The sequence below is a fragment of the Eublepharis macularius genome, chromosome 10 (assembly GCF_028583425.1).
Source record: "Eublepharis macularius isolate TG4126 chromosome 10, MPM_Emac_v1.0, whole genome shotgun sequence".
Lineage (NCBI taxonomy): Eukaryota > Metazoa > Chordata > Lepidosauria > Squamata > Eublepharidae > Eublepharis > Eublepharis macularius.
In genome coordinates this window covers 5014400-5032511 of record NC_072799.1, presented here as the reverse complement: position 1 = coordinate 5032511, position 18112 = coordinate 5014400, and the positions used below count along the sequence as shown (strand labels likewise).

General features: G+C 46.6%; 1 protein-coding gene across 2 annotated transcripts in view; it reads left to right on the top strand.

Annotated features, from left to right (window-relative positions):
• ATRN (attractin) overlaps positions 1-18112 on the top strand; it is a 220333-nt gene that overhangs the window by 72706 nt on the left and 129515 nt on the right. For both annotated transcript variants that reach the window (XM_054990039.1, XM_054990040.1), the window contains exons 4-9: positions 4810-4938; positions 8493-8707; positions 9812-9980; positions 11536-11626; positions 14903-15146; positions 16636-16819. In XM_054990039.1, coding sequence (XP_054846014.1) covers positions 4810-4938; positions 8493-8707; positions 9812-9980; positions 11536-11626; positions 14903-15146; positions 16636-16819 — 1032 coding nt within the window. The remainder of the gene's footprint in view (positions 1-4809; positions 4939-8492; positions 8708-9811; positions 9981-11535; positions 11627-14902; positions 15147-16635; positions 16820-18112) is intronic.

Below are 18112 nucleotides of genomic sequence, written 5' to 3'. Positions count from 1 at the left end.
AACATTTCCAAAACGACTCCTCTGTCGATCCCAGTCTCTGCACCATCCATATATTACAAGCAGGGCCTTTTTTGTGGAGGTCTGCACCGGTACACAGTACCGGCACGTCTTTCAGCCTGTGGGCCTGGGGCCCCAAGGCAGTGGACAGAATGACTATTAACACTTTTTTTTTAAAATGAAAAAAGGCATTGGCTATATGTAGCATGCTCCCCCCAACATGGCTGTTAGGCTGCATTTGAAATAATATGTGGAGTGACCTCATTTGCGTGAAATTGTAGATCTTGAACTGCCTGCTCTGTTCAATTAGAATAGAGCATGTGAATGCATCGTGTGTGTTGGATGAGCATCGGGCTGCCAGGTGTTGCAGTAGGGCAGCTGTAAAGATGGGGGAAGAAGAGACTTAAAATCTTCTTAAAAGCCCACCCACCCCCCTACTGTCCTTGTGGGCACGTCTCTTCAAGGGCTTGGCATTTCCTGTATTTTTTCCAGCAAGAAATTCTGGGCCGTCTCTGAACCGAAGTTCGAAGGCAGCGGCCACAGTAACTCTGCCCTTCTATGTAGGAATCACCAATGCCATTAACGGAATATACCAAGTCAGTGAATGCCCCCTTACCTAAGGTTGCCATATTCTGGTCGAACTTCTGTAAAAGAGCGCTTGTTCTGCTTCTAACGTAAGATGAAGCAGGGTACAAGAAGTGGAAAAAATATGCATTAAATTTGGTCTGTTGGTTTCATTCTTTTCCACTCCTTGCAGATTGGCTTTGGTTAAATGAGCAGATAAGAGCTTGCGGAAGTGCCCTTTTTGGCTTCCCCTGGCACAGCTGCCTGGCAGTTGAATGAAAACGAATGTTGCTGTGGTATGTAACCCCCGCTTGCACGTTAATGGTGAGAAATAGGTGTGCAGTAAACATTTAAAACATGCCCTGGATTAATCTTGACAGGGTGATGATTGGTTAAGCATGAGCTGCCTTGCTGAGTGCTTAATGGAAATTCTTTTTCCTGTTCGCGTTATAAACAGGGATGTAAGTCCTGGATGGAAATCCCTTCTGTTGTAAGCGACAGGCTCCCATGAACGGTAAAAATGTCATTTCAGGTGGCCATCAAAAAGCGCTTCCTGAACACAGAGCAAACGTGACAGCGAATGTTTGATTCATCTCTTAATCCTTCCCTGGGATATGCAGACGGTGTTTGGGCTTCGCTGACTCAGAAAAGAATGTGTGTGCACAAGCTAGGAGCTTTCCCCCTCCTGTTGTCAGCTGGGAGCAAGCTAGATCCCGGGACACGCCCTCCTTCACTCCGTCACGCTGTCTTAAGGCAAAGCCGGATACTTTTCAACCTCTAAATTTGTTGAGTAGCCCACAGCACAGAGTTCAGTGCAAGCAACACAGGGGCAGCCCAGGAGAACGTTGCAGCGCCAGGGAGGAGAATTGACAGGCTGATTAATTCCTAACTGAGAACCGTTGATTTTTGCATGCCAGAAATTTTGAAGCAAATTGGTTAAATACAGGAAATGCTAGATTGCTTTCTGTCATTAAGGAAGCGGTTGTCCGAGCTTGTGTATGTGTGCATTTATTTATTTTATTTTATTTATAGTCTGCTCTCTCCGCAAGCGGGCTCAGAGCAGATTTACAATACGTAAAAACAATTTAAAACATGGGTAGCAATCGTATAAATACAGCATTAAACATAAAAAGAGCTCATGTTGAACCCGACATCTCAGCAACTCAAGTCCACAGGGCAGGATGGCTAGGATTTAATAGATATAGGTCAGAGCGTATCCCCCCCATTGGGAGGGGCCGATTGGATGGTTCGTCTGCCTCAACCCCCATAAACCTGGTGGAACATCTCCGTCTTACAGGCCTGGCTAAATGATAGCAGATCTTGTTAAGACCGGGCCTCCACAGACAGAGTTCCATCAGATAGGTGCCAGGACCAAAGAAAGCCTGGTTGAGGCAGAGTGAGCCTCCTTGGAGCCAGGGGTCACCAGGTTATCTGCTGATCGGAGCAGCTTCGGGGGAATATCATGGAAATGATAGGAGGACACGGATTTGGCATTCTCTGCAGCCAGTGGTCCCGAGAACCGGCAGGCATTTGAAACCAGCACAGGGTAAAATATAAGAGAATGATCTCGAAAGTTCCCAGCTCTGATTGCATCTTAGCTGTGAACTTGCTTGGGGTGGAGGTGGGGGGCGCCCTCCGCAAGTCGCTGTCTCTTAACACCCTGTCTTTAACGTGAGGATGATATGAACGTCTCAGAGTTTCGTCCCCTGCACCTGAATTGTGCACGAACTCTACACTGGGTCTCTCGAAGCTCACGTTTTGCTGCCTCAACTCTTCTCTTTTGTTTCTGCTCTTCAGCTAATGTTAGTACTCGATTATTGGCCTTTGTTGCTTCCTGTTCGTTGGGATGGAAATGAAAACAACCCTATGTTTACGAGAAGACGTAGCAGTGTTCTTAGGCCTGCAATGGTGTGTGTGTGTGTGCTGGGTTGGGTGAATTGGCTGTTTCGACTCCTGCAAAGAACTGAGTCAAGTCTCCCGTTCCCCTGTTCATTGGGAAATTTAAATGTGTTCAGATATCAGTAGTATGCAAAGACAAAGAGGAACAGAATGTTTTTCTGCATCCCTTTGGGACTTAGATCAAGGTGGGTAGCCGTGTTAGTCTGTCTGTAGCAATAGAAAAGAGCAAAAGTCCAGTAGCACCTAGAAGACTAACCAAGTTTGTGGTAGGATATGAGCTTTCGTGAGTCACAGCTCTCTTCTTCAGATACCTTTTTCAGATAAGTGAGCTGTGACTTATGAACACTCATACCCTACCACAAACTTTGTTAGTCTTCTAGGTGCTGCTGGACTCTTGCTCTTTTCTACCCCCTCTGGGACTTGTTAACTGGTCGCTGTCAAGATTTATATCCCAACTCTGAGCAGATTCAAAGCTCTATGAACTGAGACCTAAAAGAGAGCTGTCTCTTTGGAGAGCCTTGTTAATTAGTACAAATGATTTATATGGGTTCTTCTTGCTTGTACTCTCCCCACCAAGGCACAGCGACTTCTCATTCGGGTTTAATGTTTATTCTTTATTGAAATAAACGCTAATCTTTTTAACAAAGCAAGATATCAAAATATAAAGTACAATTAAGGTAGAACCAATAAAAATGGAACAGACACAAGCTACAAGGATTAATCCACTCGACACCTCTTGATTAAATCTAAGGTTGATCAAAAATCAAGTTTACTATGAAATACATTGAATTTCCCATCAGCACAGACAGTCGATTACAATGTTTTCACTTTGTAATGGACTCTCCCTAGCTCCTTATTTGGGTAGCATCTTTTATAGTAATTGACATATGATATTCAGTGAGAAATCTAAGCTCTTTTACACGTGACAACAATATAAAATTATGATCGGTTTAAGATTTAGTTAATTAGATTTTCAGTCATGTCATTCTAGTTAGCCACAATGTGATGCTGTGTGCAGCTGCAAGATGGAATTCGTTGCCACAGGAGGTGGTGGCAGCTACAAGCATTGCCAGCTTCAAGAGGGGACTGGACAAATATATGGAGCAGAGGTCCATTAGTGGCTATTAGCCACAGGAGATAGATGGTATTCTCTTTGTGGGGAGGTGGTGCTCTGTTGTCTTGGTGCTGGAAGGAAGGCAGTGGGAGGGCTTCTGGTGTCCTGGCCTCACTGACAGTCCTTTAGATGGCACTGGATTTCTAGCCACTGTGTGTGACAGAATGTTGGACTGGATGGGCCACTGGCCTGATCCAACATGGCTTTGCTTATGTTCTTATGTTAAGATAAGCTGTATAAATCCTTAAAGATGACAGGAAAAGTTAAGTGAGCAGGTCGTCCACTGGTCCATTCGAACAGCGAGAGAACCTTTTATTTCCTACTGTCCACTATTTTTTAATTGGCAGTCAAAGATGAAAAGAACATCTGTGTGGTTATACAACCTGATAGAAAAAACATGAGGTTCATACAAAGTTCGCTAGAATACACTTGTATTGCTAAGGTATAATGTGCTCTGAACCATATTTCCAAGGCAAAAGACCTTGTTAAATTCAGTCTCTGTTTATTGCTATTTACGCTGTATAATTCTGCCGTGATGTCATGCGGCTGAGCTGCGAACGTCTTGTTTTCTGATAATTATGTTGGTGATTTTAGATAAGCAGTAAGCTTAACGAAAGTAAATGAATCTCGGTTTCTTTAGCCATTCTCATTTCCTCCGTGCAACAGCCCTTCCGTAAATGACTAATATTGCATGTTCTGATCACAGTAACCTTGGATCACTTTTGTAATCTTGATCAGCCCCTTCGGACAACTAGACTGAAAGGCAGCGCATGGCTAGTAATGTGAAAACGTGGAAGCAATATTTTCTTCTTATTTCAAATGATAACAGAGGGGTTGTCATCGTCGGGCTACACAATTAAAAGCCGGTGAATATTTCAGAGGGGGAATATTGGATTGTAGAAACCAATGAGACTTTCGTGACAACGGCCGTTTTCACATGCACCCGTAAGCCTCCGGAAGATCGCGCGAAACTCACAGCATGAAGCGTCTTCCTTGCGCGATTTCCCAGCATGGTTAAAATGGTTGTCAAACAAAATCTCGTAGCATATATAAACTGCCTAAAACAAGGCCGATGTTACACTTAGTATTAATGTATGACTTTTCTGGCCTTTTGCCAAGGACCTCCCTCTCAGCTACATAAAAAGCTTGTATTTTTGGTTCTGAGTTTTTTTTATGTCCGTTTCCTGGACGTAGTAAAGTTTACTGTCTTACTGCAACATCTTGTCCTCTTCCAGCGGTCTCATCGTACCAGAGAGAGAGAGCAATGAGACAGTACCAGAAGTTGTGGCCACCTCTGGCTATGCCCTGCTTCATTTCTTCAGTGATGCTGCTTATAACTTAACAGGATTTAACATCACCTACAAGTAAGTTGGAGTTGCTGCGTAGAACGAGTGCGGGAGGGTTTTCCAGCTGCGCGCGCATGTGTGTGCGTTGGAGAGAAATATAAAAATTGGCAGTCTGTTTCTGTCTGCAGCAAAAAACATCTAGAAGCGTCATGGCACATTAAGAACAAAAACACGTTAAAAATAAAAACTCATTAATCTTTATGCTAGAATAAAAATGTGTTAGTTTTAAGATACCACAAGACATCGACAGGTAGATATACAACATTGGTCTTTCTTTGTGGACGGGGAATCCTGTATCTAAAAGATCACTTTATTTCTTAGAAGAAAAAGGTTTCAGTGTTCATGCTTAGCAAGGGCATGAATAGCTAATGGTGTCAATTTCTGTGGCAATGAAATTGGCACAGAAATTGACAATGTTGTGTCACTGATACTGTAGCAGAATACACATTCTTCTGTTGGGCTGAATGCAATCTAGGTAAACTATGGTGCTCTCCTTCAAGCAAACGTTACATTTAATTAGTCGTAATAAATAATTAAGATCAGGCATGACCAATCAAACATCTTGTGTCCCCTTTATTAATTTTTTTTAAAAAAATTGCTGTGCCTTTTCCCCACTCAAGTAGAGTCTCCACGGCAGTGAACATCAAACAGCATTTAAAATAAAGTACATATAAAACATTTAAAGGATTCAGTAAAACCATATAAAGACATAAGAGAATCGGGGAGGAGGGCCAAGAACAGTTATTGGCGGGGGTGCAAGAAACAATGTCTTCACCCACTCGTGGAGGTTAATGGTAGAAGGAAATAGATGCGTTTCCCTGGGGAAGAAGTTCCAGCGTTTGGTTGCCATGACCAAGAGGGCTGCATCTTGCATTGCCACCCACCTAGCACCAAAAGGTGAGGGCACCTGAAACAGGGCCTCTGAAGATGACCTGCGTGGACAGGTAGGTTCATATGGCAGAAGGCAGTTCTTCAGGTATGCTGGCCCCCAAGCTGCGTAAGGCTGCTTCTTCTGAAGTCCTCGTATTTAAAAACAGCTTCTGATTCAGTATGCTGACCTTTTGACACCTTTTATCTAGAAATGGCGAGAGAGGAAATCAAAATAAGAAGTATGCGGCTGCAAGGGAGAGTGGCTAGCCTTTGCTTCTGGAGGCAGCCACAAATGCTTCTGAGCTTGAAATTCTAAAAAAAACAGCACCACCATCTTGTGGTAACGTTTAGTATTTCACCTGTGTCCCAGCATAAGCGCTTTGCTGAAAGGGAGCAGCCGAACAGAGAAAAGGGCCCACCGTGTAAAACGTGCAACAAGGAAGGAAAAAACGCAGTGTATAAACACTACACAAAAGAAACAACCTTTGTTGTAGCGTCAGTATACATTTTGTAAAATTATAATATTATTGTTATTTTGTACTTGCGTTTCCAAGGACACTGCATTACACAATCAAAAAGAGTCCAGTAGCACCTTTAAGACTAACCAATTTTATTGTAGCATAAGCTTTCGAGAACCACAGCTCTCTTCGTCAGATGCAACTTTACTGTAGCATAAGCTTTTGAGAACCACAGCTCTCTTCGTCAGATGCAACTTTATTGTAGCATAAGCTTTCGAGAACCACCACTCTCTTTGTCGGATGCAACCTGATGGTTGCATCTGACGAAGAGAGCTGTGGTTCTCGAAAGCTTATGCTACAATACAATTGGTTAGTCTTAAAGGTGCTACTGGACTCTTTTTGATTTTGCTGCTACAGACTAACACGGCTAACTCCTCTGGATGCATTACACAAAACTCAGTTGACAATATTGCCCCACAGTGTAATAGGAGCACCCAGTTGTAGCTCGTTTCATGTGTGTCCTCCTCAGATGTCACACAGTTGTCTGCTGTATGATGATTCTATCTGGAACTGGAAAGAGATTCCATAGCTAGCAGCTGCCTTACCTGTCCCTAAAGCTCCTAAGGCTGAAGAAGGATTGTGGAGTTCTTGCTGATCAGGGACGGCTGAAGTTCCTGAGCCCGGCAAATGCCTCTTGGCAATGGGCTCCCACCGCTGTATGAACGGGTCTTCCCATAAGCCTGCGACCCCAGTGGTGGTTGCTGCTTCTTTTCCTATGCTCTACTGAGAGCCAGTTTGGTGTAGTGGTTAAGAGCAGCAGGACTCTAATCTGGAGAGCCAGGTTTGATTCCCCACTGCTCCACTTGAAAGCCAGGTGGGTGACCTTGGTTCAGTCACTTAAGAATGGCAGGACTCTAATCTGGAGAGCCAGGTTTGATTCCCCACTCCTCCGCTTGAAGCCAGCTGGGTGACCTTGAGTCAGTCACTTAAGAGCAGCAGGACTCTAATCTGGAGAGCTAGGTTTGATTCCCCACTCCTCCGCTTGAAGCCAGCTGGGTGACCTTGGGTCAGTCACTTAAGAGCAGCAGGACTCTAATCTGGAGAGCCAGGTTTGATTCCCCACTGCTGCACTTGAAAGCCAGCTGGGGGACCTTGGGTCAGTCACTTAAGAGCGGCAGGACTCTAATGTGGAGAGCCAGGTTTGATTCCCCACTCCTCCGCTTGAAGCCAGCTGGGTGACCTTGGGTCAGTCACTTAAGAGTGGCAGGACTCTAATCTGGAGAGCCAGGTTTGATTCCCCACTCCTCCGCTTGAAGCCAGCTGGGTGACCTTGGGTCAGTCACTTAAGAGCGGCAGGACTCTAATCTGGAGAGCCTGGTTTGATTCCCCACTCCTCTACTTGAAGCCAGCTGGGTGACCTTGGATCAGTCACTTAAGAGTGGCAGGACTCTAATCTGGAGAGCCAGGTTTGATTCCCCACTCCTCCACTTGAAGCCAGCTGGGTGACCTTGGGTCAGTCACTTAAGAGTGGCAGGACTCTAATCTGGAGAGCCAGGTTTGATTCCCCACTCCTCCGCTTGAAGCCAGCTGGGTGACCTTGGGTCAGTCACTTAAGAGTGGCAGGACTCTAATCTGGAGAGCCAGGTTTGATTCCCCACTCCTCCGCTTGAAGCCAGCTGGGTGACCTTGGGTCAGTCACTTAAGAGCGGCAGGACTCTAATCTGGAGAGCCAGGTTTGATTCCCCACTCCTCCGCTTGAAGCCAGCTGGGTGACCTTGGGTCAGTCACTTAAGAGCGGCAGGACTCTAATCTGGAGAGCCTGGTTTGATTCCCCACTCCTCTGCTTGAAGCCAGCTGGGTGACCTTGGATCAGTCACAGCTCTCTTGGAGCTCTCTTAGCCCCACCCACCTCACAGGGTGTTAGTTGTTGTGGGGTTAATAATGACATACTTTGTAAACCGCTCTGAGTGGGTGTTAAGTCACCCTGAAGGACGGTATATAAATTGAATGTTGTTGTTATTACTACCTAGCCTACACTACCTACCTGAGAACATCTCAGTGTGATATAATCCAGAAGGCGGAATGCTCCCTGCTCTTCAGAAAGGCAGGGGAGAGTTTAACCTTCCACCATCCTGATTGTGAGCACGACGTGGTCATTTCCGTGTACGCCTTGCTTGTTCTTTCTGTCTGCTGCCTCAACCTGCAATGAGAAGCCTTTTAATTGGCCCTTCTGATTCTTTGCAGCATAAACATGTGTCCCCAGGACTGCTCTGGCAGAGGGGAATGTCGAATCAGCAACAGCAGCAAGGTGGTAGAATGCGAGTGTTGGGAGCACTGGAAAGGAGATGCCTGCGACGTCCCCCATTGCCCCCAAAATTGTGGTTTCCCAGAGAGAGGGCACTGCAGTGCGAACAGTGCGAACAGTACCCAAGGATGCGAGTGTTATTCAGACTGGCAAGGTAGGTCACCCACCCTGCTGCTATTAAGACTTTCCTGACTTAACATTGTGTGTTTGAGAGAAGTAAGGTTGATGGGCCCCGGTTAGCAAGTTATACTCTGAAAACTGCTAAGATTAGAGCCTCGGCTGCCAAAGATTTACTGGTGCAAATGAGTGAAAGTAGCTGCACCAGCCCAAGATGCTTGCCTTTTCTTCTTCCTTCTCATTGAAAGCGCGCAGCCCTTTTGGCTCTTGCCAATGGGTCAGCTTGCTCTGAACCAGCCCTCTCTTTTCTCACCTTGCTTGTCTTAGTCCAGCTAGGAATGTGACGCTAGCAAGCCAAAAGCTTCATTGTACAATGTTGCACAGGCAGAATCTCATGTAAACTGCACTGCAGAGCACAGTTGGCACATCAGAGGTGTGGACAAAATCGAGAGGGTGCAGAGGAGAGCGGCGAGGATGATCAGGGGTCTGGAGACTGAGCCCTACGAGGAAAGGCTGAGGGCCTTGGGAATGTTTAGTTTGGAGGAGAGGAGGTTGAGGGGGACATGATTGCTCTCTTTAAATATTTGAAAGGCTGTCATTTGGAGGAGGGCAAGGAGCTGTTCCAGATGGCAGCAGAGGGTAGGACCCGAAGCAATGGGCTTAAATTACATGCAGAAAGGTCTTAGGGATCTTAGGGAAAATTTTTTCACGGTCAGAGTAGTTCAAAGGTGGAATCAGCTGCCTAGGGAGGTGGTGAGCTCCCCCTCACTGGCAGTTTTCAAGAAGAGGCTGGATGAATATTTGTCAGGGATGCTTTAGGCTCATCCTGCATTGGGCAGGGGGTTGGACTAGAAGGTCTCTGTGGCATCGTAGAAATGCATAAAGCCAAAGGATGAAGCGCCCCTGCTCGTCTGAGGTTCTGGCAGTATTGGAAGCCAGCTTTTTGTGACTGATTTTCAGTACAGGAGGAACACTTGGCATTCGTGATACCGCCAGTGGTTAAGAGAGACTTTCAGTTAACTGGAGTTTTAGACTATGTACTTTACCTTTAAATGGATATAAATAAGCATTTTAAAATGTATAGATATGTGTCACGCCTTGTACTACGTCTGTCTGATTGATTACATCTTTTCTCTCCCAGGTACAGACTGCTCAGTTCCGGTGCCGGCAAACAAGTCATTTTGGACTCAAGAGGAATTCTACACCCCCAAACTTCGCAGAGCATCTCATAAAGCTGTAGTCCAAGATGATATCATGTGGGTGGTTGGCGGTTACATGTTCAATCACACGGATGCCCAGATGGTTTTGGCGTGAGTAAAATGTAAAGTTTATTTTTCAAGTTTTAAACAGGATCTGTGTGTTGAGGAGGGTTGATCTCATGTAACCATGCTTCTGTGTTTCCACTTATTGTTAGAGTGCCTTATATCGGGTGCCTAAGCACAGTTTTGCCCTAGCCTCCTGCCACCAATCCTCTCCCAGGATGTCCTGAGAATCAGTTTTCCATAGGAACATGTCGTGGGCAGACAGAGAAGACACACAAAGGCATCTAAGTAGTATGTCTCAACTCAAACTTTTTAAATAGTAATAACAACATTCGATTCGTATACCACCCTTCAGGACAACTGAACACCCACTCAGAGCAGTTTACAAAGTATGCCATTATTATCCCCACAACAATAATCACCCTGTGAGGTGGGTGGGGCAGAGAGAGCTCTGGAAGAGCTGTGACTGACCCAAGGTCATCCAGCTGGCTTCAGGCGGAGGAGTGAGGAATCAAACCCAGCTCTCCAGATTACAGTCCTGCTGCTCTTAACCACTGCACCAAACTGGCTCTCAGTTTGCTGCTGCTAGCCAACTCAGTTGGCTGAGATCTTTCCTCCATATGAGACACGGCCAAATACTTCTCTCTCCCTACTTTAAGAGACAGTTCCTAGCCTAGGCTAGGTCTGCGCGTGGATGGCGAAGGTGCAGGGGGCATGTGGGAATGGTGGGGTGGCCTAGCTGTTACTGCTTGCGGTGTGTGGATCGGGGGGGGGGAGTGTCTCTGTGTGAGGAATCCTGTGATGTGTTTCACTTGTCATGTTATCTACAGTGGAGTTAATGGGCTGCGCTGGCCCTTTATATGGCTAATAGTTTTTCCTGGGTTGTCCTTTACGCCATATAACCGCATGGGAGCTACTTTTAGGCGCTGAATGCGTGGACGTCTCTCATAGAATCTGCACCCCACTGGTGAGGAGTGCCACAGCGAAGACCCACATGAGCAGTTCAGTCCACAAAGTTTCATCGTTTGTATGCCGTTTTCCGCGGCATGCGAATCTGCCTGCAGAACAGCAGCTGCCGTGTCGGCCGAGGCTTTGGACAAAGGGCCCCTTAAACTTGCATTTAGCTCTTTCGCTGTTTTTTGTGCCGGCTGTGAGAGCCAAGGCCAGTAAAGAGGCTCCGAGCGAGCGAGTGGTGCTCCGCGCATCTCGGAGTACAGCAAGCTGCCAAGCACCGAAATTCCAGGCAAAAGAAAGTTTAACGACAAAGGTCTCTCTAAAGCAAATGTTGAAAGAATGTACTCAGCAACCCTCTGTTTCCATTGTTTTTTGTGTGAGCTGTTGCAGTTTACCTTGGGGGGATATACATGTTTCCTTTCCCCCCCTTCAAATCCAAAGTAGCTGTTAACATTACCAGCAAAGTTATCATGACTGAATTTTGTTTCGGTTTGATTTGTGTGTTTTTAGTTTACCTATAACCTTTTTGGCCCCTGTTCTCGGTTTTTCCGTGTTCTTCTCCATTACACGTCGAGAAATGTAAATAGCAGCATTGTGCTTGTGAACACGAAAGTACACATTGATGTGTTTCGCTGCCTCCGTTATGCAGGTACGACCTTCTTACCAAAGAATGGCTGCCTTTGAATAGCAGCGTCAACGCCGTAGTGATCAGATACGGACACTCTGTGGCCTTGCATGAAGTAAGTGGCTTTTGTTCTCGACGCTGTGCTCCCAGTCGCCTTTTTCTTCTGCTTCTGTCCTTGGAGAAGCAGTAAATACACCATGTGAGATTATCGAAGAGAGTCCAGTAGCGCCTTTAAGACTAACCAACTTTACTGTAGCATAAGCTTTCGAGAACCACAGCTCTCTTCGTCAGATGCAACTTTACTGTAGCATAAGCTTTTGAGAACCACAGCTCTCTTCATCAGATGCAACTTTATTGTAGCATAAGCTTTCGAGAACCACAGCTCTCTTCGTCAGATGCAACCTGACGGTTGCATCTGACGGAAAGAGCTCTGGTTCTTGCATCTGACGGAAAGAGCTCTGGTTCTTGAAAGCTTATGCTACAATAAAGTTGGTTAGTCTAAAAGGTGCTACTGGACCCTTTTCGATTTTGCTACTGCAGACTAACACGGCTAACTCCTGGATGTGACATTATGGCAGCAGTTTCCTAGGATGCACTCACACACCTGTTAGGCCAGACAGGAGATCGAGGTGGGCAGACAACTCTGTGTGTTTGCAAGGTAAACACGTGAAACTGCATTCTCCTGAACCAGACCCCTGGCCCATCAAAGTCAGTGTAGTCTACTCAGACTAGCGGTGGCTCTCCAGTGTCTCAGGCAGAGATCTTTCCTATCACGTACCTCCCGATTCATTTTCTTAGCTGGAGATGCTGGGAATTGAACCTGGGACCTTCTGCGTGCCAAGTGGATGTTCTGCCACTGAGTTGCGACCCCTCCCCTATGGGCGAGTGCGGGGAGTGGAGACTTTCTTTGGGGATCAGATCTGCTGAAGCGTATCCTTCGCCGCTCTCAGGGAGCTTTGATCCAACCACGGGCCGTTCTGAAGACTTAAGAGCGCTTCCTCCATCAGAAGATGGGCAGCAATTTCTGCTCTCTCTTCCACTGCTGGCCACCACTTTTCCTCCAGGGTGGTTCGGAAGGTCTGGCTGGGCAGCTCAGTGGACTGCAGTGGGAAGGGAGCCAGGAAAGTCCTGATCGATCGATCAGTCGATTGATCGATCCATCCATCCACCCATCCATACTCATTTATAGTCCGCCTTTCTCACTGAGACTCAAGGCAGACATAGGCTGAATCCACATTACCTCCGCGCGTCCCGGTGTTGCACTAAATGTCCGCAAAACACCCAGAAGTATAGCGTCTTTCAAGCGCGATTCAGAAATCGCGCTTGAAAGACGCTATACTTCTGGGTGTTTCGCGGACATTTAGTGCAACACCGGGATGCGCGGAGGTAATGTGGATTCGGCCATAGTATTAGCCAGAATCCAATACAGAGTAGAAAAAGTACTGAAGCAGAACATAATCAATTCTAGGGCTAACATTAGACAACATGGAGCACAGGTGGTATATAGGAGTACATATTTAAAGCAACCCACAATAAGTAAGGCAATATAGTGATGAAGTCTACGGTCCCTAACTCATTAGCGAAGCATCTTCCCTACAATACAGCCCTCCTATTTGAGTAAAATGCCTTTTTGAGTAGTTCGATGTTGCATCATTTACGAAAAGCCAGGAGAGTGGGGGCTCGTCTGACTTCCTCAGGCAGGTCACTCCACGGGATAGGGGCCACCACAGAGAAAGCCCGTGTAAGGTCTGCTTCTGACTTCACATAGAGAGCATGTTGTCTCCTGACATTGGTATGCAGAGGCTGCCTCTGAATCCAACTGCCAAGTGCTAGGAGTCAACCCTGGGGAAGGCCTTGGTCTTGGTCTTTGTGCCCCATATGGTGGCCATCCAGGGAAACTGGTTGGCCACCGTGTGAGACGGGATGCTGGGCTGGATGGACCACTGGTCGGATCCAGCTGAGCTCTACTCCCCGTCCGAGCTAGAATGCTGATGGAGAGTCAGAGGGTCTTTGCACATTGTATAAATCAGCGTGTTGGCAGTCCACCTTTCGTTCTACCAGATCAAGACAGCTGATCCTTGCAAAAACAGACGAGCCCAGATAGACTACAGAAGAGGGACACTTGGGGCCCAAACCTATCCAGGGAAATTCATGGCGGAGCAGTGATTTGAACTGAATGCAGGGTTTCTCGTTTCATCTGTGGCTCTCTGGATATCGGCAGGGGAAAATGGCAGCGTTGTGTTGTGTTCCCCACCCCCTTTCTGCTGCCTGATTTAATTTCTTTTGGTTTAATCCTGCATCAGAAACCCTGGAGAACTCGGACAAAATCTTGGCTGGTTTAGCAGAGGAAAAAGGCCAAATGCAATTCATATGAACCAGCAACCGGTAGAGAGAGCAGTCGAGTTAATCTGTAGAAGGGGGAGGGTTGATAATATTAAGCTGGAACTTAAGAGACATTTTTAAAATGCTGTTGCTGTGAAGTTCTGGGACAGCTCAAGTCACCCAAAATTTCACTGAGTCCACAGTGGAGCCAGACAAATGTTTATGTTTGGGCTTGGCAGGGTTTCATTTCTCTGTGGGAACTTGGTTTGTTCTGCTTCTCTCCTTCTAACACATCTCCTCCACCTCAGCATTAGAGGCAGCCAGAGTTAGAGACAGATTTTTTAGGGCAGTGAAGAGCTGAATTCTTAACGCTGTGTAAAAAATGCAGTATGTCTGGGAGGAATGCTATTCTTCACAGTTGTGGGTATTTCTCAGCCCGTCATGGTATATGTTTATCAATCAATGGGAGTAAAGCTGGGTTACACTGAATTCATTCATTCATTCATTCATTCATTCATTCATTCATTCATTCATTCATTCATTCATTCATTCATTCATTCATTCATTTTAATTATACTCCGCCTTTCTCACTGAGACTCAAGGCGGATTACATAGTGTGAGATTAGTACAATCAGGGGCAAGGACAAGGGCAGGCATTTCCATACAGTGTCAAGAACGTTTCCATAAACAATGTCATGGGGTAAAAGAATATAAGTTTACAAAGATAGAGTTTTAACAAGGATCCAGTACGGGGTTAAGGAATTGCTGAAACAGAACATAATCAATTCTAGGACTTACTCTGAACAACATGAAGCTCAGGTAGGATATTTAAAGCAACAGATAATATGTAAGGCAACATAATGGTGAAATCTATGGTTGAGATGTGCTGGGGAATGGCAGAAGAAATTGCGCACCGATCTGTGTCACTGTACAGTGTGTGCGTACACGCAAGTCTGTCTTGCATTTGCTAGGATACTTTAGCATTTCCGATCATGAGCGTTCTTGTATTGGGTCACATTTTTAATTCAGTGCCTCTATGTGTAACACCCCTCTCCAACATTTCCCCCAGAATAAAATCTACATGTACGGAGGCAAAATAGATGAAACAGGGAACGTGACCAATGAGCTGTGGGTGTTCCATATTGCTAACCAGTCCTGGGTTCAAGTACTCCCCAAAGCCAAAGAACAGTATGCTGTGGTTGGCCATTCGGCGCATATCGTCACAAAGGACGACGGCGCTGTCGTGATGCTAGTCGTCTTTGGGCACTGCTCTCTCTACGGGTATATAAGCAACGTGCAGGAATACAATCTGGGTAGGTATTGCCTTAATAGTGATTCTCAGTCTGTTCATAAAAGAGGATCTCTTACTGAAGCAGGAGCTATCCTGACTCCCTTTTTGGCCTTTTGCTGTCCCCAAACTCCTTGATCCCTCTGATGTCTAATGTCATGGGTACCATTGTGTGTGTGAGGTGCTGTCAAGTTGCAGTCAACTCGCGGTGTCGTCACAGGGTTTTCAAGGCAAGAGATGAACAGATAACGGTGTGCTATGGCCATTAGCCTCTGTCTTTTTTGCCTCGGCTTGGTCTTCATCCTGCATGAGCTCTTCTGCTGCGTCTACTCCCCACATGACGAGTAGGATTTGAGGCCATGAAAGTGGAGGGCATGCAGAGAACAGCAGAATTTGGGTCTAGCGGTACCTTAGAGATCAACCAGATTTTTGAGAGTCAGAGCTCCCTTCTTCAGACATGGGTGAAAATCTTGTTGGTCTCTAAGGTGCCACTGGACTCAAATCCGGCGGTTCTACTGCAGACTAACAAGGCTATCCACCTAATCTACCCACAGGACTAGGTACTAACCTGGATGCATGGTCTCCCATGCGGGAAGGATTCTTGCTCAGACTCCAGCCGTTGAAGGGAGTTAGTGGTTCCAGCCTGCTGCTGTTGACGTGTTTCCCATAACCATTCGCTCCTTTGCTGCTTCTCACTTGTCTGCCCCAGTCCCTCCCCTCTTCCCCAGTCTAGTTTTCTTGATCTGATGCAGGTTGTAAGCCCTCTGGGTAGAGACTGTGACTTCTGGATTCTGTGTACAGCCCCTACGTTGGTAAAAAACAAAGAGTTCAACAGCAGTAGTGTTATATTGCTTTATTTTTATAATCTGCTCACCGTCCTGATGCCATAATCTTGGCGTGGCTAAAGTACAAACATTCCAAAAATTCTATTGGAGATATGCAGGTTGAAGTATTACATTACCTTTTCCTTGGGTAGTTTAAGCCTGCGCTTACAATACAATTCTTAAAATTGTTTTTGGATATTGATGAGTTTTAGAGCGAGGGGGTAGCTACTGAGAGTGGAATTGGGGTGTGTGGGGCGATTCTTATTTGGAAATAGAAAGACTCTCATGGGATGGATCCTGTGGGTCCGTTCCTCCAGCAGAAATAGCCTTCCCCTGATGCGTGATGCTCGGCAGAGACTGTCTTGCATCAGAGGGTAAGTCCTTCCAACCTGGAAAATTGTCTCCACTGGTAGAATGGATCCACACAATCCAATTCCGTATGTGTTAAGAGGGGGGGGTGCCTGTGTTGGATAGTAAAACGCCAGATTGATTCATATTTGTAGAAAAGAGCAAGAGTTCAGTAGCACCTATAAGACTAACAAAAGAAGTGAGCTGTGACTCACGAAAGCTCCTACCACAAATTTTGCTAGTCTTATAGCTGCTACTGGACTCTTTGCTCTTTTCTGTTGCTACAGACAGACTAACACAGCTACCCATCTTGATTCATATTCGTCTGCCTTTCTGTTTTAGCAACAAACATGTGGAGCATTTTACAGACCGACGGTGCCTTGGTACAAGGAGGATACGGCCACAGTAGTGTGTACGATCCGATCGCTAAGTCCATCTACACCCACGGCGGTTACAAGGCGTTCAGTGCCAACAAGTACAGGCTGACGGATGATTTGTACAAGTTTGAAATTAACAAACACACGTGGTAGGTGTATATGTATGTCTATATATATATATATATATATTAAGAGCTTACAGCCGAAAGTGACCTACGGAAGAGCAGTAGTATTGACCCTGTTCCCTTAGAGATGAGCTTGGCTGTTGCACTTGATGGTCATTCAGAGCAAGCTTTGGCCATTCCCAGTGCCTTTTTGTATCTTTAATCCTAGTGCCTTTTTGTATCTGTATCTGCAAGGCACTCAAATGGAAGGTCAAATAGATGCATGCAGGGGGATTGTAAGGGGAGAGCCTCCCACAGGGATTGCCCATGTCACTCCTTCCCCAAATATTTGACAAAATGAAGGTTTCCTCTCTCCGACAGAGAGTCAAAGCAGACGAGAAGCTTGGCGCGCGGAGGACACGTGTCAGTTTCCACAAGCTCCCTCAAGAAAGTGTAGTGAGAAAGAACCTCTGCCAGGGAGAAGAGGGAGAGAATCTGTCTTCTCCCGGGCAGAGGTTTTTTTCTCTAGGCATCTTGTCCTCATAGCATCCCCCCCTACAGGAATTCATGTATAATTTGGTCCGAAGAGTCCACATTAAGTATTATATAGATACTAATTGTAAAGACTTCTCTAGGCGTCTCGTCAAATCCACTTGGCTCCCTCTTGCCGCCACCGGCTCCTCTTGCTCCCCTAAAAGCCCTGCACAGCCAGAGGGAACTGAGCATGTGGGCGGTGGTGAGAGGGAGCCGATTGCACCGCTGGTGGTCAGAGGGGGCTGGCAGCGGTGACTGGCTCCTTGTCCCTCTCACCCCTGCCAGCACGCTCCTCTTGCTCCCCTAAATGCACTCAGCAGCCAGAGGGAGTTGAGCACGCTGGCGGCGGTGAGAGGGACAAGGAGCCAGTCACCGCTGCCAGCTCCCTCTTGACCGCCGCTGGCGTAATCGACTCCCTCTTGCCGCTGCCCACATTCTCAGCTCCCTCTGGCTGCTCAGGGCTTTTAGAGGAGCAAGGGGAACCGGTGGCGGCGAGAGGGAGCCAAGTGGACTAGACGAGACGGCTAGAGAAAGAACCTCTACCAGGGAGGAGAGGGATTCTCTCCCTTTTCTCCCCGGCAGAGGTTCTTTCTCACCACTACACTTCCTGTGGAACCTTGTGGGAAATTGACGTGTGTCCTCCAAGCGTCAGGTGTCTCGTCTGTTTTGGCTCTCAGTTTGGACATCGTGCCAGCTGGGGTTGAGAACGCTTACTGAAAGTTGGCTGTCATATATGAAACAGTATGCTGAGCTGTTTCTGATCCGGCAAGCTCTACCGTTGGTGTGCTCTGGCAGGCTCTACTT